Source organism: Hyalella azteca, unplaced genomic scaffold (genome assembly GCF_000764305.2).
Source record: "Hyalella azteca isolate HAZT.00-mixed unplaced genomic scaffold, Hazt_2.0.2 contig7398, whole genome shotgun sequence".
NCBI classification, from domain to species: domain Eukaryota; kingdom Metazoa; phylum Arthropoda; class Malacostraca; order Amphipoda; family Hyalellidae; genus Hyalella; species Hyalella azteca.
The window spans coordinates 698,897-724,038 of NW_025937524.1; the positions used below are offsets into that span (position 1 = coordinate 698,897).

General features: G+C 40.2%; 1 protein-coding gene across 1 annotated transcript; it reads right to left on the bottom strand.

Moving 5' to 3' along the window:
- Window positions 1–4,563: 4,563 nt before the first annotated feature.
- LOC108673141 (splicing factor 3B subunit 3-like) lies at window positions 4,564–24,137 on the bottom strand. Its single transcript, XM_018160925.1, is given in 21 exon segments — window positions 4,564–4,747; window positions 5,136–5,483; window positions 5,654–5,866; window positions 6,626–6,791; window positions 7,195–7,317; window positions 8,174–8,379; window positions 8,813–8,947; window positions 9,450–9,644; window positions 10,086–10,208; window positions 11,397–11,543; window positions 12,045–12,200; window positions 13,090–13,245; window positions 14,458–14,609; window positions 16,337–16,492; window positions 16,801–16,966; window positions 18,901–19,011; window positions 19,358–19,464; window positions 20,100–20,247; window positions 21,511–21,683; window positions 22,166–22,374; window positions 23,956–24,137. Coding segments are annotated over 21 exon segments (3,501 nt in total). The 5' UTR covers window positions 24,126–24,137; the 3' UTR covers window positions 4,564–4,606.
- Window positions 24,138–25,142: the final 1,005 nt, after the last annotated feature.

The window sequence follows — 25,142 nt, forward strand, 5'->3', positions numbered from 1 at the left end:
GAATGCCTTGGATCTCTCTGGAGTCCGGACATCCACCAATCAGCTGTGAATGGAACCTGCCATCTGTAGCCAACCCTTGCCATCATTCTGCTTTGAATATTTTGAGCTCTACACCCCCAGACACAAGGTCAAATAACCAAGATAGAGTTGAATGGCTGTCCACCACTGAATGTTGCATTGAAGCATCACTTCATACCCTGGCCACCGGTCCAATGCTCAAACTTGAACTTACGCACAGCAGCCTTCAAGGCTGCAACCTTTTGGCTTTGTCCTCCTCTGGCCTTGCATAAAACCTGCCATGCACCACCAGACAGTGGATCGAATGACTTCCCGGCATCGTTAAATTATGTAATTTTACATTCACCGCATCTGAGGTTAGGTTTCAGATAGCATAGTTGAAGTTCTGTTCCAAAATTCATTGTCCTTCAAAGAGTGGCCATCCGACTGAGGGCTGGTTCAACGCACCATCCACCACGCATGGCCTAGATATGGAAAGCTTGGTGGTGGATATGACATTTGCTGCAAGGCTCCGGCACGCTACGCAGTGTGGACTGTGGAATTCCAGAGGGGTAATATATTAACTGGTAAACATAGCAAATCAGAAAGCATGATCCAAAAATCTGGAAAGGCCAGCAAACCTCCACTTTCAGCTGATCATCATCACTGACAAGTCTCTGCAAGCTGCCACAGCTGTTTCATTAGAAAGAACAGAGCTTACATCATCACAGTAACAAGGATGATGGATCCAATCAATGAGCGTTAGAAAGCTAGAATGGACTGCCTCAAATGCACACAATGTTAAGGCATGGATACTAATTAATTCATAATGCTACACTTATTTCAAGTGCGTAATACAATAATGTAGTTATGTCATTATTGGATGGAAATCGCAAGAATAACATCTTCACAATGTATATTTATCAGTCACTGACATTCAACAGAAAGGTTTAATAACCTTCGGTAAACTCACAAATACATGAAAAACTGCCGATGATTCAATCCACAAATACAAAACTGATCACTGGTGCAATAAGCTGAGACATGAAAACTCCTTCCATTGCAATCAGGAATACCAACCAAACAAAAGACAATATCAAAGAAGGTAGCAGGGATACCAACCATCAATATACTCCTGTGAAAAAATGATAGATACAAATTTTCCACATTACAAATTTATCAGTCACTGACATTCAACAGAAAGGTTTAATAACCTTCATAAATGTTATACATGCATGCATGCATGGAGAATCAATCATGTGCAACAGACAAGGTGGCAGGAATCTAATGATGGTTAGTGGCTGGTTAGTTCTCATTATGCAACCAGTGCCCGGTGGGTGAGGTAACTAATGCACATTAACTGCAGATAAAGCTCCTAAACTTTGAGACGATAATCGAGTGAAAACTTTATATATGTGATATACCGGTATTGTGAGCCTTCCAAAGTTTTAATAATGAAGAAATCAAAATTCACAGAATCTTGAGGTTTGAATTCTAAATTTTTTAGTACTCTAATGTCTAATCTAGTCAGTTGAGTCAACTGAACTGAGTCATGCAATTGTCATGTACTGCATTGCCTTTTCTTCGATAAGTTCCTCCAATTGCCAACAAGTTTCTCCTCAGTTTGAAAGCTGATGCAATAAATAGGTGATATAGCTAAATGTTTTTTAAATAAATAAAACAGGCACAATCAACAATGTTGGGAGTGGGACGTTGAACGTTCTCTGTGTTGCCTGACATTTTTTTCATGCCAAAGCCATTTTTTATAGCCTGCAAAAGTGCAATTGGCTGCAAACCTGTTTCTAGTTGCATGGAACATTTTCTTTTAGGGTCACAGGGTGGAATGCTTTTTTTAAGTAAACCACTAGTCTTAGAATTCCATTCTGATTATTATTTGCTACGTCAGACTTCAGAGTGCCTAGTGGTGCAGAATTTTTTCATGGTTCGGCAGACAATGCTAGGCCATTCTATCTAATTTAATTGATTCATTCATGATTCTGTCTGGTAGACTGGTCACTGGTGGCAATTGGCTCCCACCTCCCAGCCTGGCTATATGATTGTCCAGAAGTGTTGAAAGCTACATTCCAGAAGCGGAAGGCAGGAGCCAGGAATCAAGATGGTCCATTACAATGATTAGCTAGTTCATATTTGATTAACTTGATTATATCCAGCATGATCCAGGGGCAGGGCATATGTGCCTGTGGTGGGCAGATGGCCTTTGACTCTTTCTAATTGGCAAATTGGCAGGCAACCCTGTCATTAGCCAACCCTACTATAATCCCCTTTCATCATGTGCTATGTTGCATATCCGCATTTTAGTTTGTTGTTAGCGCCTTAGCACTAGCAGTGCTAAAATTTCCTTATATAACAAACCAAAGCCATACTGCAAACCTCTTCAATATCAGTAGGCTATTAAACTTAGTGGAACCAACTTACCAAGCCTCTCCTTACAAGTTTACAACATAATTAACATGTAGCTACCGAATTATTTGAAAAGCTATTTCTTATTTGATTCATTACCTACATTCGTCACTAGTAACCGCATGGCATCGCTAATTTACTTGCAATTCAGAATTAAATTAATTTGCAGGGGATGGAGAAAACAGCAATTTGCAAACAAAAAAATCAATCATTTACTTCTTACAAGAACTTGTACAATGGGATCCAAGTATGAACGCGTTCAAGAACAGACTACTAGCCTACTAGGTAGATAAAGCTATGGAAAAATAAATGTTCAGATTTGAAATGCCTAGCACCTTATCGAACTCGGTGGAAGACTGGAAGTCTAGCACTAGCAGCTACTTCAAACTATCGTCAGTCGTGAAAAGATCCGGTCAAATGACACGATTTTGGAATTTAGATCTTCTGTGAACAAGGCACGAAAAGAAAAAGAATCGGCGCCAGGCCACATCAGGCCTACACTTCAGCGCCGAGATCCCTATGTTATGTGTACACTGGGACTGCCCCGACTGGACCAACACAACGTTCACTACCTTCTTCTTTTCGAGGTGTCGACACTGGGTAGACTAAAGCCACAGGTCGACCTCGAGGACGACCTTTGCCCGTTGGTCCTGAGAGGCTGAGAGCTTGTATTGGACAACGTTATTTGTTTATTGAGGATGTGGGGTTGTCCCCCAATTGGACAACGTTCACTATCATCAGTATTCAGTCCCATGTCATAGAGGAAGGTTGTCTCCGGTCCGATGGAAAGCCGACAAGAGGAAGATGACATTTCTTTCTTATAATAGGGACATTCATCTTTTCTTCTAAATCATTTGTAATAGGGGAATAATTTGTTTCAAAACAATAGAATAGAGCTGCCTATCACAGCCATGAACTTAAAACATACTATATTATGTTTGTGCAGTGAGTGTTTTTTTTCTTTTTATTGTTTAATAAAAAGTTGGCTCTAAGCCCTTATAAAATAAAAAAAGTCATAGCAATTCTTTTTGATGCTTAAATCCCGAGAAATCTCAAATGAATTTTAGGACTTCGGATTTTCTCCTCGATTTTCGCTTATACTATGTTTAGATATTTGTCGGGTTTGGTATTTATTTCTTTAACAGCTTTAATAGAAGAGCGCACTATGCAAACCATCGTGACCAAAACTAATTTATTAAAAGGGTTCGGGGTTCCCTTGGAATTCAATAAATTTGCTGTCAGCGTTGTTGCATTCGGGGTGGGTGCACCGACTGAGCCATTCTACCACAGGAGCTGTTGTGCAACGATTAAGTTGAAGCAGCGTGCTTAAATTTAGCGAGACTCTACAACAAATGAGACTTCCTACTAACTTTCTTGTATTACACCCTTCTTGCTACTCGGAACTGTAACCAGTAGTTACAGTTCAGAGTATGATGATTGGAGCATGGAGGTGCGCGTTCGATCCCAGCACTGTGCGCCAGTTTCTGGTCAGAACGGCGAGGAGGCCGGGCGGTTAAGCACAGCAAAATTGAAAGAACGAGTTGCGTGTCTGAGACCGCAAAAAGCTACGAAGATTCTGCGATGTTGAGAGTCGGCGACAGGCCCATGCCGAATAAACGCTGAAACCGATATTATTATTATTTCAATGCATGCTTGTACAATTCATACCAGTATCAATCGTAATTCATTCCGAAATCTGCATTTTAAAATTTACCTGTTAACATTGAAACCAACGTCATTCAATATGCATCAAAGCCCCGCAATTAGGTACTTGAACTTCAAATATATTATGGTTTTCTCTATTGAAAAACTAGCTCATCTATTCGAATTGTTCATTTTCGCAACCCTCTAAACAATTTATTATTTGACAATCGCAAGGAGGAAAGTCTCAAAGAAAGATGTCTTCACTGTCGAAAAATCTTTGAAATACATTTTAGAGTTCATGTTCATCGCTCGCAAAAATTGCGAGGAGCAGAGGATACAAACATTTTGTTCTTCATGTTCATGGTAACAAGTTAGGTGTAACAACAACTGAATCCAGATAATTCATTTGTTTGGATACAATCATGTAATATGGAAGGAGCCCACAAAATGTATATTTTTATTGCCTCGTAAATGTCACGTGATGAAAAATAAAATACAAAATAGAAAGAAATGTTTTAATGCTATAGTTGTACATGGTTTTTGCTTAGAAAGCATATTTTGTCCTGATGTCTTCAAGAGTTTTGGAAAGCTCGCTTGGAGTTTTGTCGAGATCATCAGAAATGCTTCGCTGCTTGGTAGATTCTACCAGGTTGAACTGCTCGCACAGATCGCCGTCAATAACATTCTGGGAAAAAAGTTACGAAATTCAGTAAGTTATATACTACAGAGATATGATGATTATGATTGTAGTACATGATTATGTACTACATAGCTATGATGATTATGATTGTAACACGATTATGCACGACAGAGCTATGATTACATATCTATGTAATGTAATCAGCAGCAAGTGATATTTTATTGAAGTACCAAAATAACAAGCTATCGTCAATATCACTAATATTAGAAAAGTATAAGTAACAATTTCAACCAATTAGAACATTATTTACCACCAATGGCAAGAAAAAGTAACGTGGAACTAATCTGTAGAAAAACTCAAATGGTAAGGCGGAAAGCGAAAGAAGACAATGTTTCAATCTAAAACTTAAAGCTCGACGTAAATATATACTAACTTTGACTGGGAAAAAGTAAGATCTGAAGGAAAGATGATCTCTGCCACAAAGCGGTGGGTGCTCAGAACGCATGTGCATTTCAAGGTTCATGAAGAGCTCGTGGTCCTCGCGGGAGGTGAAAGGCACCAAGACGCCGATTGTGCCACTCAAAGTTGTGTAGACGAGACTCTCGCTGCCGCCTGGGATGAGTGTTGCTTTCTCCAACGTGTTCACTGTCTCTCCCACGTGGAAATTTGCCACAACGTCAGCCTTTTGAGAAGCACCATTGAGCAGACCTCGGTCCCACAGCGCTTTATTACCCGTGGGGTCTTCATCAACGTTGTCGGACACGTCACTTCCAATACGGATCTGAGATGTGTGATGTTCTTGTGTTTAACTTTATTGCAACACAAAATTGATTATTAACATGCTTCATGATTCATCAACACTTATTTTCAATATTGCAAAACATGATAACAAAAATTCGATAACAGAACCGTTACAGAAATAAATTGATTGGTAAGCTACACACAACATACCACTGCAATGTTGCCAAATTTGTCAGCGCAGGCAATGGTGTCGTGATCGAGTAGAATTGATGTGGTGATGCAGCGTTGGTTTGTGTCATCCATGAAGATGATGAGCTGGTTCTCGTGGCGCTTGTAGCGTAAATAAAACACGGACTCCTGCACGTCTGACACGATCACGCGTTCTCCGCGACTCTTGATATCCACGATCAGATTTGGAATGTGCTGTGGGACACGTGAGAATAAAACTAAGGTTAGGTTAAAACATAAGAGGAGTAAAGCAGCAAACCTTCAACGGAAGGTTAAGTTGTCATCTGCTATCTGTTATCTGTTAAGAAGGCTCAACATTAGTTTGGAACATGAAAGTTTAGTTTAGTTATCACATGATTTAATAAGGTTTTAGCTATCAAGCTATCCCGTGCAGGAAGTAACGAATAAACAACACCAGCAAGGTGAAATGACTCAATTATTGTAAACTTTTCAAATCAAAAATCATCCATCACCCACAAAGGCAGGAAGGTCTCAAATGGCCGGCAGGCTGAGGCTGAGAAGGAAGAAGCAGCGTTAGAAACGAGATAACTCTTACAAGCGGTCGCTTACGAGAGACATCGGCATAGAGAGAAAGAGACAACAACTTAACCCCGTAACTAAGACCCGCAGTCAGACCCAGCGAGCTCTGTGGCGATGAGGTCAGGAACAATTACCCTAGGAAAATGGAATCCGATTGAACTTCTGACGAGCATAGGCAACGCCAGAAGACTGCATGAGGGACATGAATGTTTGGTACATATAGCATTGAAATGTAAAGATTATTGAGAAGTCCATACTTTATATATATCTGTCAAATGCAAATTAAACAACAAAATTAATCGGAGCTCGCAAACCATTCTATTAGATTTCTTTTGTCACCGGTAATTTGGTTTTTTATATTTTCTGAAGAGTAAATAAGATCGAAGTAAAAGCCCTACTCAAGAAGAAGCTCACTTTATTCTCGCACTTCCTGAGGAGTTTTTTCTTGCCCAGGTCGTATATCCTGAGGAGCTTGCCAACACCGATGAGCACTCGTCCCCCGAAGGGGCAGATTGCGGTGGGCACGTCCTCGACCTCCGTTCTGTGCACCAACTCCAGCCCGCTGCCTTCCTTCACGAACCTGTTATGAGATTATACCGCAATATTCACAACAAGCTACGCAGAATTCATTCAAAGCTTTGACACACCTAAACAGTCTAAACAGCTTTTCAAGTTCAATCAACTTCGCCATTTCATTAAACCAATACAGCAAGATGTATGCACATATTTTCTAAATATGTGCATACATCATAGCAACAGTGAAACGTGGTACACTTTGACTGCAGTACCGCATGAGGACCAATAAAAACTTGAATGCCGTTCATCATTAATATCATCATTTAAAACGATGAACCGTAACAGGGAGCGCCTAAAACGCTTCAAGCTCAAATAGCAATGGATTCGTGCAATACATTATATTGTAAGTTACATGGTTTCATGCCCTGATGTCGACAGTAAAACTTGCAATTGAACAACGGCCAGACCTGTAGACGTAGATGTAACCTCTGTCGACGTGCCGTGGTGACAGGATGTAGTCCTTGGCGGTGCCGACGAGAAGGAACGGCTGGTCAGGGTCGCTGTGATTGATGAATTTCACGATGTTGATGCTGCACAAAACAAACCACGCATTATACCGTGAGTCTATATAGGGGACTTACTAACGCTGCAAATCAAGCCCGTTTATGCCGCATGCCAGGAGCAACAATCATACCTGAAAAAGTATTCGGTAACCAAAAAATCGTTAGTGTCAAACGCACATCTCTTTTAGATTACCTAAAAGATGAACAGCGTTAAAAGCCTCATGCTACTGTAGTTTCAAGACAAGGTGTGCGGCTTTCTAGTCTGTCATAATGCTACATCAAAATGATAGTCGAGGTGCATATTGTATAACATGCTCCCTCCGGTGGCCGGCTTTGGTCCACACAAAATCGGAGTTAAACAATAAAGTGGAATTTGATCGGTACCCACTTCGATTCCACTGGGGGATAAGCAAGATTAAAGCTCAGTCTCCAGAGGATGCTCACTCATCGAGGTTCTACACTCAAGAGGTGTCTCAAATGACACCACTAAATTTCGTGGCTTGTATCTAAATTTTTCAAAGCCGCGCGAGCCTCAATAGCTACTTTGCCAGCTAGCACAGACTTATTGCCAAGCATTTATTATTGCTGCTTTTCAATATCTACTTCCACTGTTGAAGGTTTTTGAGCCTCATGTATATCTTTAGGCTCTTTACCGAGAGTGTGGACGCGTTGATGGCCAGCCAGAACAACAAATGTCACAAAAAGAGTTGAGAATTTCCGCAATACTGAGCAGCAGTGAGCATAAACTAAAGTTCTGATAGACAAGAAGTTCTCGAGTAAGTGCAATGTCCGCAATACTGAACATAAATGAGCATAAACTAAAGCTCTGATAGACAAGAAGTTTTCGAGTAAGCGCTGTCTAGTGGCAAGTAAAGCTACGCACCTGAAGGCGGCTTCGTTCTGCTCAAATCGCTGCAGGTGCAGCGTGGTGCCCTGGATGGGCTCCATGACCCGCAGCAGGGAGGCCCACATGCCGGGTCCTGCCTTGGGCGACCCAAACACAGAGTCCGGCAGCTGCTCCGACAGCAGAGCCTCCGCCATCTTCTCCGCCACCTCTGCCTCTTCCTCCCCCGCTGCCTCACGAAGCTCCTGTAAGGTTCAAATTCTCTTCTAGATTTTCAACAAGTAAACTAATATATTACTTTGCTTTCTGCTGCTTGGAAGGCTCAACATTGATTATCTTTACAATCAGTACAAGTTGTGATATTTTGATCATGTGTGATCAGGCGTAAGCTATCAATGCATACGTAAATAACTGTGAATTTTAATTATAATTTTTCTCATTATCTATTAGTTGAGTTATGATAATCTATAATATTTAATATGGAGTTTTGGAGACGGTAAGAAACAAGAACTCTGTTGCGGTGCAACTACAATGAAAAACATAGCAGCAATAAAATTAATGATAAGGGAAATCTAATCAATAACGCATAAAAATCATCTATATCAGAAGCTTGCTTCCACGAACTTCAATAAAAACTCTGGCACATAATAACAAGGGACCATGAAAATAAGTGCAAACCTCAGCCATCTGCAGCTTCCTCTGCCGTTTGGTTTCCTCCGTGTAGCAGTTGTGGTCCGTCTCAATGATGGCGAGGTGGCTGCTCTCTGGATGAATGACGAACTTGCGGGGTGTGTACTCGAGAGGGTGAGACACCTGAGAGCACAGAGTGCAAATAAAGTACTTGTATTAAAGTAATCGAGGTGTGTACTCGAGAGGGTGAGAGACCTGAGAGCACAGAGTGCAAATAAAGTACTTATATTAAAGTAATCGAGGTGTGTACTCGAGAGGGTGAGACACCTGAGAGCACAGAGTGCAAATAAAGCACTTGTATTAAAGTAATCGTGGTGTGTACTCGAGAGGGTGAGAGACCTGAGAGCAGAGTGCAAATAAAGCACTTGTATTAAAGTAATCGTGGTGTGTACTCGAGAGGGTGAGATCCCTGAGAGCAGAGTGCAAATAAAGCACTTGTATTAAAGTAATCGAGGTGTGTACTAGAGAGGTTGCTTACATTTGCTAATATTTCTCACGAGAAGCGGTCTAAATAAAAACTGAAAAAAAACGAAACTATTCTGGCTCAGAAGATTCGTAAAACGGTAAAACTTAGAATGCAAATAACACACAAGACAGTGCCTAGCAATGTACCTACTAAATTTACCTGATTGAATGCAGCGCCCAGCTTCTCGAGGGCGAGAATACGCAGCGTGTTTTCGCTGATGGCGACGATGCCCTCAGGACATTGTTCTGATGAGAAGCCTGAGGCGTAGGCGAGGCTCTCGTAGCTCAGGGGCGTCAAGTGGAAGCGGTTCTGGTAGTAGTAGGAGAGCCAGGAGCGCGACAACATGGCCAGCACCTGTGGGGGGAGTAATGTAGTGACAGCAGCACAGCTTGTCATAGTGCTGCTAGCTATCATCTTGTATTAGTTGTGGCTTGTCATAGTCATACTCCTTACCTCAAAACTTCGCGTATGTATTATAGCGTTCAAAAATATCTGAAATATCTTAAGGTTTTCCACCCCAAAGCTCTAATTCAAGTACACTCCAAACGGCATGATAAATAATTCATAAGTTAATCAATATTTGAAAGAAGGAATAAATATGGCTCGCAGTGCAGTCCTGTTCCCTAGACCGGTATTTGGCAATACAGTTGTTACTGATGTCACAGAAATGATAGCAGTCTAGCCATACAGTACAGAGCCAACAGCACGATACAAACCGCAGCAACACAACGTAACACAATTAATACAATTATCTAATGCCACAACGTAAGGCAAATGATGAGATAAATAACGCACGGCCTCAGATCCCTGCATGGAGATCCTGAAGAGCTTGACGGGCTTGGGGCCGAGGTAGCGGGACCGCGTGTCCGACATGTCGCCCGTCACCGAGTCCAGCACTGTGCGCAGTAGCGCTCCGTTCTGCACAACATTAAGCTCCAGTCAGGGTAAATATAATACATTTCAAATAACCTTTATGTGATAATTTACAACACAGTAACCTATATAAATAAACTATATTATGATTATTATTGTGCTCCGTTCTGCACAACATTAAGCTCCAGTCATGGAAAATATAATACATTTCAAATAATCTTTATGTAATTAATTTACAAACAAATAACATATATAAGAAACTATATTATGATTATTATTGTGCTCCGTTCTACACAACATTAAGCTCCAGTCACGGCAAATAAAATACATATCGAATAACCTTAATGTAATAATTTACAACACAGTAACCTATATAAATAAACTATATTATGATTATTATTGTGCTCCGTTCTGCACCAGTCACGGAAAATATAAAACAATTCAAATAACTTTCATGTGATAATTCACAAACGAATAACATATATAATACAACTATATTATGATTAGGTATTATTCTTATTCTGTGAAACCATTATCCTGGCGTCTGGCACATTAAGAGAGCTATGAAGAAGTTTAATAGTAAGAAAAAAAGGTAGGAGAGAATACAAATTCTATTTAGCCAGAATCGAGACGTGAAGACGACGGAAGAAGTGATTAAAAATATCCATTATTGATTGAAGTCCAGAATTAATTTCTCAGGAGAAGGTAGCGCGCTTCTTGCACCCGAGAACATTAGGGTTTATGCGTGACCGACTTTTGACTTGAAATAAAGGTAATTCATTCTGTAGAGGATGGAACTCGTCGGCATAATCGCTCTTGTTATCGTATCGCAGCCGCATATCCCTGGCAAGCTTCGTTACTGATTTTACATGATAATATACTGATTTTTCAGACCTAAACGTCACAGCAGCATCACAAATTATGCGTAAATACAAAGAAACATCGCAGTTCGCTACGACAACTTGAGGATAATAAATAGAACATGATAATATACTGAAATTTAAGGCCTAAACGTGACAGAAGCATCGCAAATTTTGGGTAAATTCAAAGAAATATAGCAGTGCGACTTAGTGATAATACATACATAGTACTTGATAATATACCGATTTTTCAGACCTAAACGTGACAGCAGCATCGCAAATTTCGCGTAAATACAAAGAAATATGGCAGTGCGCTACAAGAACTTGGTGATAAGACCTGGGTCTTATCACCAAGGTCTTATCACCAGGAGACCTGGAGGCCAATGTTGAGGTAGAGCGTCGAGTGCTGGGGCTGGAGCGTCTCCCCCTCAGCGCCCACGTCACCGCCTCCCATCTCCAGGATACTGAGGCTCTCAGCGAGCGCAGGTAGCGCCTGCATGCCCAGCACTGTCAGGCAGTCCTGCTCAACAAACGATTCAATGCTTTAAATATACTCAACATATTTTGGGCAAATTATACTCAACAATACAGTGAAGAAGGTGAAAATTTCTAAATAATCTAGAGAAAAATTTATTTTTTACACTGAATTTGAGTGGAAAAATTAAATGCATTACAGGGCGGCGAAACCTTATCATGTGACGTTGAAGATTCCCGGAGGTCAATGCAGTAAATTTGTTGTGTTATTTGTTTGCAAGCAGAAAACGAATTCTAGAATTAGGGTAATGGGCCTATACTTTCAAAAAAGTCAAGAGACCGTAAGTTCATCAGCCAATCATTGACGGCCTTTCAAGCAAAATCCACCAATCATAGACAAGAAAATAGAGCGTAAGTACTTACGTTCACTTAGCGAGTTTTGAAAGTATGGCCCCTGGGAGATTATCCTGACGGTGGCTGATGTCAGACACTCACGTTAGGGTCCTGGGAGATTATCCTGACGGTGGCTGATGTCAGACACACTCACGTTAGGGTCCAGGGAGATTATCCTGACGGTGGTGTCCGCCAGACCGACGGCCAGGAAGCGACAGCGCTGTTCCCCCGCCGCCACGCGTCCCACGCCCATGCAGATCACGTCACTCTTCATCTCCTTGCGCTCCGTGTACTCGTTCAGCTGCCCGCTCTGTGGGCAATGTGGTGTGAATGTGTGGGCAATGTGGTGTGAATGTGTGAGGAATGTGGTGTGAATGTGTGGGCAATGTGGTGTGAATGTGCGAGCAATGTGGTGTGAATGTGTGGGCAATGTGGTGTGAATGTGGGAGCAATGTGGTGTGAAATATTAAACATGTGTAGTATGAAATATGCAAGATATGTAGTGTGAAATAGCTGAATAAGATTTAGGTAAGTGCTCGAAACAATTATCTACAAGTGAGCTTGAAATAATATGCTCTATAGCTGAATTAGGTTTAGTTAAGAGTTCTATTTGTTTATTATGTTTAGTTATAAGCTCTAACTATTTATTTTATCACTGCACAACTCACAGGATCCATCTCAAAGTATTAGTTACGAGTACTAACTGTTTATTATGTTTAGTTACAAGTTCTAACTGTTTATTATGTTTAGTTACAACTTCTAAATATTTATATTAACTATTTACTCACAGGATCCATCTCAAAGTTCTAACTATTTATTATGTTTACTTACAACTTCTAACTATTTATTTTCTAACTATTTACTCACAGGATCCATCTCAAAGTATTAGTTATAAGTTCTAACTGTTTATTATGTTTAGTTACAACTTCTAACTATTTATTTTCAAAGTATTTACTCACAGGATCCATCTCAAAGTATTAGTTATTAGTAATTATTTATATAATCAGTGCACAACTCACAGGATCCATCTCAAAGTATTAGTTATTAGTAATTATTTATATAATCAGTGCACAACTCACAGGATCCATCTCAAAGTATTAGTTATTAGTAATTATTTATATAATCAGTGCACAACTCACAGGATCCATCTCAAAGTATTAGTTATTAGTAATTATTTATATAATCAGTGCACAACTCACAGGATCCATCTCAAAGTAGACGATCTCGCCCCCAGTGAGGGCGATGACGACCTGCCGGTGGTTGACAGCGCATCGCACGATCGTCTTCTTGCCCGGCGCCTTCCATTCGTTCACCCGCCGGTCCGCTCTGATGTGCCGGATACCGTCCGGGTAAATCTGCGTCCAGTGAAGAACATGTAAGTGCATGTTCTGTGGTAAATAACACGTAAGTGCATGTTCTGTTCAATAAAGTTATTTCTAGGACGGCCGTGTCATGTTCGTTGTAGTGGCTGACAATCAGCGTCCAGTGAAGAACATTCAAGTGCATGTTCTGTTCTAAATACCATGTAAGTGCATGTTCTGTGGTAAATAACATGTAAGTGCATGTTCTGTTCTAAAAAATATGCAAGTGCATGTTCTGTTGTAAATAACATGTAAGTGCATGTTTTGTTGTAAATAACATGTAAGTGCATGTTCTGTTGTAAATAACATGTAAGTGCATGTTCTGTTGTAAATAACATGTAAGTGCACGTTCTGTTGTAAATAACATGTGCATGTTCTGTTGTAAATAACATGTAAGTGCATGTTCTGTTGTAAATAACATGTAAGTGCATGTTCTGCTCAATAAACTTATTTCTATGACGGCCGTGTCATGTTCGTTGTAGTGCATTTACACGTCCGTCTAATGTAGAGCCATAACGTCTCATTGTTCAGGCATATTGCAGCAGCAATGACATAACGTCAGTCATTTTATCATCTTAACCAGTCGAAAGGTCAGTTGAAAAGCAGCTTACTATAACAGTGCAATATTCTTCTCTACTCTGATGGAGTCATGTTGCGCTCAAATGCCGAAAAATTTATAGCGCGCATTTCGACGTGAAGTAAACAACTTTAGAGATCTGGGGCGATACTTTCAAAATTCGCTAATTGAACGTAATTACTTACGCTCTATTTTCTTGTCTATGATTGGTGGATTTTGCTTGAAAGGCCGTCAATGATTGGCTGATGAACTTACGATCTCTTAACTTTTTTTGAAGTTATAGGCCATGGCTCCAAAACGTGAACACCAGTCCAATATGCGCCAGACTAAGGCCTAACAACTTTAGACAAAGGATTTATCATACATTTCTCAGAATATAAGGTGAATTATCGATGATTTGACGGAAAACCTGCGCACTACAGAAGATAGGAGACATGCACAACGGGGTCCTCGCAGAGCTGGGAACGAGCGTCACAAAACATGTGTACAATACATAACATCACGTCGGCGTCACATAACACAACATGGTTATATATAGCAAACATAAACATAACACAACATGTTATATACAGTAAGACACAAGATACAACACAACATGGTTGTATACTATACAGCAAGACACAAGAGACCTGCACAAGGGCGTCCTCGCCGAGCTGGGAGCAGGCGAGCGTCGGTGTGGTGCCCAGGAAGCCCGAGTCTGTGACCTCCTCGACGGTCTCGCCAATACTGAGCACCAGCGTAGCGTTGGGGAACGATACGATGATGTAGGCGTCGTATTGGTCTGCTCAGAGATCATCATAACATAATATGTGATGTAGGCGTCGTATTGGTCTGCCCACAGATCATCATAACATAATATGTGATGTAGGCGTCATATTGGTCTGCCCAGAGATAATGATACGATGATGTAGGCGTCGTATTGGTCTGCACACAGATAATGATACGATGATGTAGGCGTCGTATTGGTCTGCACACAGATAATGATACGATGATGTAGGCGTCGTATTGGTCTGCCCACAGATAATGATACGATGATGTAGGCGTCGTATTGGTCTGCCCAGAGATGATCATAACATAATATGTTTACTACCACTTACCCACCTCCTGCTTCACCAACCCCCCTGCTTAAGCTTCAGCACCTCCCCACCTCCAGCCTCAGCACCTCCTTATCCCAGCCTCAGCCTGCCCACCTTCAGCCTCTTTATCCCAGCCTCAGCCCTCTTATCCCAGCCTCAGCCTCCCCACCTCCCCACCCCCCCTCCGCCTCCTCCCCACCACCAGCCTCAGCCTGCCCACCTTCCCTCTCACCAGCCTCCTCCCCTCCCCTCAGCCTCCCCACCTCCCCTCAGCCTCCCCACCTCCCCTCAGCCTCCACACCCCAGTCTCTTCCCCACCTTTCCACACTCCCGTTAATCTCTTTACTATTCTCCTCTATATTTTCTTGCTTATGGCGCTTATTTATACACCCTTTATTTTTTACTTCTTTGCCCTTCAAAATTTTCAGTTCATTCATACTCCTTCCCTACATAAATACTTTTTTATATTTCAAATAAATAATCCGATATTATTATTTAAATACTGCACTATTTACATTGACCTGCAACAACCTGTATGTTATTGTGAAACTCAAGGCGTTGTAATACACTAATTTGTTCAATTACGACTTCGTTGTACATTTTTATACCTCTAACTTTCCTCGCATTTTTTCCCTCTCTGACTTCCTCTTCTGAGAACTTTATCCAGTTTCCATCCTTCATTACATGTATTCGTTTTGTTTGTTTTCACGCCAACATTACCTTGACAATTTTTACCGCAGAAAATGTTTCTGCTTAAACATGGCCTTAATTTTCACTGAATATCTTAATGTAAGACCGTTTTCACACTTCAATAATATCAATAATAATCTTACTTCAATAATAATCTTACGGAAACGTTGCTTGCGTTAGATTTTGCTTGATTTTGCTTGGGGGTAGGTCACTTGAAGCAGCAAATGAATCCACCAGAAGTAACAAGCTCCACCGAAAGCTATGGGCACATTAACGCGTGTTCAAGTGCCTTGTTTTTAATTGCTTCTAGCCTCTTGAAATGAAAACAAACCAGAGTCGGGAAATTGGTCCGGGTTTATGGGACCCTCATGCAAATGAGAAGAGGTGTTTCTGAGCCTCTGCTGGAACATGGGAAAGGAAGAGTAACGGGCTGGGAACTCTGATGTGTTGGGAGTGACGGGCTGGGAAACTGAGATGAGTTGGGAGTAGCGGGATGGAACTCAAATGTGTTGGGAGTGACGGGAGGGAACTCAAATGTGTTGGGAGTGGCGGAAGGGAACTCAGATGTGTTGGGAGTGGCGGGAGGGAACTCAGATGTGTTGGGAGTAGCGGGAGGGAACTCAAATGTGTTGGGAGTGGCGGGAAGGAACTCAGATGTGTTGGGAGTAGCGGGAGGGAACACCAGCCTCAGCCTGCCCACCTTCAGCCTCAGCCTGCCCACCACCAGCCTCAGCCTGCCCACCTTCAGCCCTGCGCTTAACGGTCCACACGGCCGTAGGGTTGCCCGGCAGCTCAGACACGGCCATCTCTGCGACCTCCAGACCGTGCCGCAGGACGCGCAGGCTGCTGCGTGCACCGCGCCCGCAGGCTGCGTAAACCTGCACGCTGTCCTCGTTCGCTGTAATGCCGTACCACGTTTTTATATTTATAAAGTAAATATTATACTCTTCATTGATTCACGTTTACCAAGTAATATAAAATGAAGAAGATTATGTTATCTGTACCTATAAGTATTGATTCAACACTATAAATCTTGTACCACGTTTACCAAGTTATATAAAATGAAGAGGATAATGTTTACTTTATAAGTATTAATTCAAAACTATTAATCTGGGCAAGTAATATTAAATGAAGAGGATAATGTTTTCTGTAAAAGGATTGATTCAACACTATATAAATGTATAAATAAATAAATCCAAACTTCACCCAAATCGGCGATCTGAGCAGCCATGATGGGTGAGAGGGAGTCGAGCTCGTCTACGAGCACGAGATTGAGCAGCGCGCGGGGGCCGTAGAAGAAAGTGTCGCCCTCCTCCAGGGGCATGATGGAGCTGAACTCCGGCTCGTCGTCATCGTCTCCAAGGTGTGCGATCTGGAGGCAAGTTACCAATTATTGCGATCTGGAGGCAATATTGACAAACATGTTCAATTATTGCGATCTGGGGGCAAGTTACAGCAACTATTGACAACCATGTTCAATTATTGCGATCTGGGGGCAAGTTACAGCAACTATTGACAACCATGTTCAATTATTGCGATCTGGGGGCAAGTTACAGCAACTATTGACAACCATGTTCAATTATTGCGATCTGGGGGCAAGTTACAGCAACTATTGACAACCATGTTCAATTATTGCGATCTGGGGGCAAGTTACAGCAACTATTGACAACCATGTTCAATTATTGCGATCTGGGGGCAAGTTACAGCAACTATTGACAACCATGTTCAATTATTGCGATCTGGGGGCAAGTTACAGCAACTATTGACAACCATGTTCAATTATTGCGATCTGGGGGCAAGTTACAGCAACTATTGACAACCATGTTCAATTATTGCGATCTGGGGGCAAGTTACAGCAACTATTGACAACCATGTTCAATTATTGCGATCTGGGGGCAAGTTACAGCAACTATTGACAACCATGTTCAATTATTGCGATCTGGGGGCAAGTTACAGCAACTATTGACAACCATGTTCAATTATTGCGATCTGGGGGCAAGTTACAGCAACTATTGACAACCATGTTCAATTATTGCGATCTGGGGGCAAGTTACAGCAACTATTGACAACCATGTTCAATTATTGCGATCTGGGGGCAAGTTACAGCAACTATTGACAACCATGTTCAATTATTGCGATCTGGGGGCAAGTTACAGCAACTATTGACAACCATGTTCAATTATTGCGATCTGGGGGCAAGTTACAGCAACTATTGACAACCATGTTCAATTATTGCGATCTGGGGGCAAGTTACAGCAACTATTGACAACCATGTTCAATTATTGCGATCTGGGGGCAAGTTACAGCAACTATTGACAACCATGTTCAATTATTGCGATCTGGGGGCAAGTTACAGCAACTATTGACAACCATGTTCAATTATTGCGATCTGGGGGCAAGTTACAGCAACTATTGACAACCATGTTCAATTATTGCGATCTGGGGGCAAGTTACAGCAACTATTGACAACCATGTTCAATTATTGCGATCTGGGGGCAAGTTACAGCAACTATTGACAACCATGTTCAATTATTGCGATCTGGGGGCAAGTTACAGCAACTATTGACAACCATGTTCAATTATTGCGATCTGGGGGCAAGTTACAGCAACTATTGACAACCATGTTCAATTATTGCGATCTGGGGGCAAGTTACAGCAACTATTGACAACCATGTTCAATTATTGCGATCTGGGGGCAAGTTACAGCAACTATTGACAACCATGTTCAATTATTGCGATCTGGGGGCAAGTTACAGCAACTATTGACAACCATGTTCAATTATTGCGATCTGGGGGCAAGTTACAGCAACTATTGACAACCATGTTCAATTATTGCGATCTGGGGGCAAGTTACAGCAACTATTGACAACCATGTTCAATTATTGCGATCTGGGGGCAAGTTACAGCAACTATTGACAACCATGTTCAATTATTGCGATCTGGGGGCAAGTTACAGCAACTATTGACAACCATGTTCAATTANGGTCTGTGCCAGGAAGAAGAACATCACTTTAAAGATATCATCTTAAAGATAACACCCTAAAGATAATACCACCTTAAAGATATCTCCCTGCTCGGTCTGAGCCAGGAAGAAGAACACCTTAAAGATATCATCTTAAGGATAACACCACCCTAAAGATAACATCACCCTAAAGATAACACCACCTTAAAGATAACCTAACCTTAAAGATATCTCCCTGCTCGGTCTGTGCCAGGAAGAACATCACCCTAAAGATATCATCTTAAAGATAACACCACCCTAAAGATAACCTAACCTTAAAGATATCATCTTAAGGATAACCTAACCTTAAAGATATCGCCCTGCTCGGTCTGTGCCAGGAAGAAGAACATGGTGCGCGTCTTGTGAGTGGCCGAGCAGATGAAGATCATGCCGCGCTCTGGGTCGTCCAAATCGTTCTGAAGTGATCAACATAAACATAATGCAGGGCTATATACAGCTGCAAATGGATTCTATTTTTCTTATTTTACAAATACAAACAATAACTTCCATTCAATTTAGTCTTGAGAGAAGCTTAGTATAAAAGTGGGGGAAAAACCTCCAGGGGAGAGCAAAAAACCTATTTAAAAACATTATATTACAAAAAACCTTAATTAAACCTTCACAGGGAGCTGACACCCATGACACTGTCCCTTCAAGACACTCACCCTCCTGCGGGGGATGGGGCAGCGGATGTCAGGCTGGTCCCCCAGGTTCTTATAAGTGATGTAGTACACCCACGACACTGTCCCTTAAGACACTCACCCTCCTGCGTGGGATGGGGCAGCGGATGTCAGGCTGGTCCCCCAGGTTCTTATAAGTGATGTAGTTCTCAGAACAAACAAGCACGCCTGATGGTCCGTCGTTGCCGCCTGAAATAATCATGCCTACAATTAGCAATAAATTCCTCTCCGTTCAACAAGGTCCCTCATATTAACACTTGTTTAGATGTACGACCAGCAATATAGTAAATATCCCAGTCAAAGCAAATGGTAATAGATCTTACATTTATTTTATTTTAAATAGCAAAATGACAGGAAATTGATGAACTTATCATCGTAGAGGATAAAAGAGCACTAGTCATAATACTGGCAGTTATAATACGGATAATTGAGAAGGCATAATCCTTAATAATAAAAAAATATAACTCGGTACTCACTGCAGTGAGTGACAGAGAGCGCATTTCGCGTCGACAAAAACGTGAAGTCACGGACGGTCAGACGGACGGACATGACGAGTACAATAGCGCATTTTTTCAATAAATGAGAAAATGCGCTAAAAAGCTAGTTATTAATGAGAAAATGCACTAAAAAGCAAGTTCACAATACAGCAAGCCATGAGAGCGAACAACTGACCGGGCACCGCAATAAGGAAGTTTGCGTGCTCCTCGAGAGGCTCGTGGTACTTGAATTACATATTAATATTAAATTTAAATTTAAAAATGATTAAAAACTTTTAAATATTAATTTAAAATATTAAATAAATTAAATTTAGCAACACAACAGACCGGGCACGGCGATAAGGAAGTTTGCGTGCTCCTCGAGAGGCTCGTGGTACTTGCGGACGACGTGGTTCAGCCCGAGGTCTAGCTCATAGAAGGTGAGGGTCTGCTGCGTGCGGTGTACTGCCTCCCCACTGGGGTCTGTGTCCGACTCCTGCAACACACAGTGATGTTAGACTCCTGCAACACACAGTGATGTTAGGCTCCTGCAACACACAGTGATGTTAGACTCCTGCAACACACTGTAGTGTTAGGCTCCTGCAATGCAAACAAATATGTTACAATAATTCAGTAATTAATGTTACAGTAATTCAGCAATGCAAACAAATCAAGAAATCCCTTATCATTATAACATCCAAAGTTTGATCTTGACAGTAAGTTTATGAACAAAGTTATATCAAAGGGATAAAGTCAAAGGTAGCAGAAATGATCCATGTATTAAAAAGCAACATGGCTTCAAACTACAGCTGTATCTAGGGTTTTGAATGTTATAGACGTCGACGAAATGATATTTTGACCTAAAAATGTGAAAAATTGCCAAATAAAGTTATCTATTTGCAATCAAATTCGAGTTAAATCCTATTAAGCACCCATTTGTTTGTAGAAAAAAATATTTTAAGTATATTGGTTGCAACAAGTGGTAAGTTGTTTCAAGCCAGCAAAGGTTGGTTTGGGAATAGCCAAAATAGCCATGTGGCAAAAATAGCCACATTTTTTGCCAAAAATTTTGCCATGTGCCACATTTTGCCATGTGCCACATTTTGCCATGTGCCACATTTTGCCATGTGCCAAAAATAGCCACAAAAAATAGCCATGTGGCAAACCGGCATGGAGCAGACAACTATCACTCATAGCAATTAATAAATCAATTTCTCATTATTTGAAAAGGAATGAATACTACACAAAAAAACTACCTAACATTCCTGGGTTTAAGAGATGAAATAATGTTGTTTATTTCTTATTGGATAAATTCACATGCTTCTCAACCAACTTGCAGAACTGTAGTTGCCAAGATAAAACTATACCTCATAATCTATGACATAAACATAATCTATGACATAAACATAATCTATTACATAAACATAAGTGTTTACCTCATAATCTATGACATAAACATAATCTATTACTTAAACACAAGTGTTTACCTCATAATCTATGACATAAACATAAGCGTTTACCTCATAATCTATTACATAAACATAATCTATTACCTAAACATAAGTGTTTACCTCATAATCTATTACATAAACATAAGTGTTCCTCATAATCTATTATATAAACATAAGTGTTTACCTCATAATCTATTTCCAGACACGCAAAGAGTGGGTTCTCGAAGCCCACGTCGACACCCACGACATGATACACGAGAGTGTTGCTTGTTTACCTCATAATCTATGACATAAACATAAGTGTTTACCTCATAATCTATTTCCAGACAGGCAAAGAGTGGGTTCTCGAAGCCCACGTCGACACCCACGACGTGATACACGAGAGTGTTGCTCTTGTGCGCCTCCAGGGGCGATGAGATGGTCAGACGTGCTTGTCCGTCTCTGTTTAGGATGTACACAAGCTTTTGCTTCTCCACAGCACCTGCAATAACACCATATGTAACTATGACATGTTTGGCAATATCACAAATATTTATATCAACAAAGCAATGTGAGAGCCCTCATAAGTGTGCAAGCAATCATGTGAGGTTGATGGGGGTACTACATCAAATTCTCCTATACTTTGTATTTCAAAAAGACAGCAGACGAGCCATCTCTTAATTTGTTCTTTATTGCTTAACTGATACAACATAGTGATGAGCAAATGCTAAGATACCAAGATATAATAGGCATACTATATGAACTACAGCAGTATAATGGTACATTCAATAGCCATAAATAGACGACTTATCACTTCAGATAAAAAGATGCAATGTTTAAAGCTGCAACAGACTGAAGGTATTACCTCTTTGTTATTATAGTTAATGTGAACACCTTACCTATCATGACAGCTCGCCCCTTGGGATCAATAGCAAGGTAATGGTTCCTTCCTTCTTGTTATTATAGTTAATGTGAACCCCTTACCTATCATGACAGCTCGCCCCTTGGGGTCAATAGCAAGGTATTGGCCCGGCACAATGCGGCGGCAGCCACTCTTGCCGAAAGTTTCCAAGTGTATTCGGTCGAACTGGTTCTTGGCAGCATTGTATTCAAGGATAGAAATACGGCCTGAGTCCGATCCAACCACAATGTAGTCTGAAAGGGAAATCAAATTTAAATAATAACCAAAATGTGTTTAGTCATGTAGAAAAAATTATGTGGTACTTGGAGCCAACATATACATGTCATACTAAGTAGGTTTCATTGAAGACCAGAGGTTTTATTGACAATTTATCATCAGTTCTTTCAATACATCGCATAATATTTTTTTGTTTGCACTGGTAAATGGAAACATTAATGAAATAAAAATGTCCATAAGTCTTGATTTTTTATTTACCAGTGCAAACAGAAAATATTGTTTGATATAATGAATAAAACTAATAAGGAAATTGCCAATAAAACAAATTTTCTGGTCTTCAATGAAACCTACTCATAGGAACAAATTCCGCCAACCTACCTATAGTACTAATTTCTGCAGTTATACTAAGTATGCACTGTTAGAAAAATTACCGTTAACGGTATTACCGGCATTAACGGTATTACCGGCGTTTCAGTGGCCGGTCGGCACATGAAAGGAAACACCTAGTCGCCGTTTTTATTCTAATTTAACGCTAGAAATCCGTAAAACATCTGATAAAAACGGCGAAACTGTTTATTTTCACGGGGCGACCGGCCACTAGAACGCCAGTGGGACTGTTTTTTTCACCGTTTTTTTTTTAACAGTATATATGTGTCATATTAAGAAGCATGACAGTGCAAATCTTTCCTCATAACATTAGGTAGGGCTTCAGTTATATATAATAATCATACAAGTTTTAAAATACAGAAAAAGGGAAAATACTTTAAATACTTTAAAAAATACTTTAAAAAGGGAAAATACCTTAGGGAAAAGAATACATATTTTATGTGCTAAAAATTAGGCAATTAGGCAATGTATGAATTTATGTGTTTTACTCTAATGGCATTGCCTTTAGTTCACTCTAATGACATTGACTATATTTCACTCAAATGACATTGCCTTTATTTCACTCTAATGGCATTGCCTTTATTTGCCAAGATAAAATTAGCAGAATTCAGTCCAATATTTTGATAACCAGCTATAAATACAAAAATAACAAGAACTAATTTTTAATTAAAATCTAACTGGAGACACTCTGTTTTTTCATTCAACTTGTCATGGCCATAAGATATAAGATTAAAATTACACACAGCAATAACAATGGTATGCCACAAACCTTTACTTTAAAATTACTGGTATGCCACAAACCTTTACTTTAAAATTACTGGTATGCCACAAACCTTTACTTTAAAATTAATAACATATTAGTAATAGAAGATAACATATTAGTAATAGAAGATAACATGTTAGTAATAGAAGATAACATATTAGTAATAGAAGATAGCATATTGAACATCTGCAGTAGGTATATATCTAAAGCTATTCCTTGATTCCACATGTGAAAATTCATCAGATCAACATTTCATTAAATTTGATATAACAATTTTAGAAGACCCAGGTTTCCAGAATGTTATATTGAGATAAAGGTATACTAGTTATCATTTGATTGTTATTTCTGTATTATTACTCATTTTTGAAGCAAAAACTTCTAGCCCTACTATTTTAAGTTACAAACTGCAGCTAAAATGATTTTTCTAAGTTTGGTATGTTTTGCTAACTGCTAATAATTCAAGTTTTGATGAAAAATTAGAATAATTGTCGAAAATATCATAAATTCACCTTGCCAGTGTTGGGGTCTGGCCTGAGGAGCTCCAGAGAACGGCCCCGGGACACAACCAGCTCTTGGCTGCGTGACCCCGAGAAGTTGCCATGCACGGCATGCGTGATGCCAGAGGCACGCTGAAGAGTTAAATTATACAAGAACATCTAAACTCTATTCTGTAATGAAGAATTATTAAATGAATGATATCATAGGAAGGCATCTCATGTTTAGTGCAAGTTTATACCACTGCATGAGTCGTTATGAAATGGCAGGAGTTGGATGAAGTTTGTCCCAAGGAAAAAACTTTCCATGCATACCATCAAACGGGGTAATAAGGGACGGTTTTGAGCATTTTTTGTTAATAACTTCTTACCATGAATCATTTCACAAACAAGTTTGGGCTCATTTTAAAGGTCTATGCAAGGGCTATCGTATGACATCTCCAAAAAAATCCATATGCTATTTGTAAGGTGCTAGATGCAATATAAAAGACTCCTGGATTATTTATTTCAAGTGTCCCAGCCTCCTGGGACACTTGAAATAAAACTCAATTTTAAAACATTTGAAGCATGCAGAGTGTACTCATCTATTACTAACAGTACTCTGAAGTCCTCTTCTTCCTTTGTAGATGATGTAAATGTAAAATAAATGACATTTTCTGTGATTTTAGTTGGTTTTTCTTTATTGATATAATATTACCTTATCCATACATTACCGAATTATTAATGTGATGTTACTGTATCCACGGACATGCCATTGAGCCTTAACAACGACCTTGTCCACTGCAAGCTTCATATCAGCAGCCATGTAGCATTTCTTCTGAATCTGTAAGCTTACAGGATGGCTTGTAATTTTGCCCAATTTTAATCGAGTTAAGCGATTTCACTATAACAAAAAAGATTGTAAAAAAACATACCTGAAACAGGAAGGAACATTTTAGTGACAGTGGTCATAGTGACGTGTGGTCATAATTCAAGTCTTTTTTTTTATTTTTCCAAACACACATTGATCAAATTAAGCTAACAGTTGGGCAGGTCTTTTAAGTCCTGAAGGCTACAAAAGTCCTAAATGCCTCTTACGTCAGGAAGCAAAAACTGTGTATCCGTCATTTCAGTAGCTTTGCTGTGATCCGAGCATGGTTTGCATTTGTGCACATACCTAATTGGCTTTGAAAGGATGAT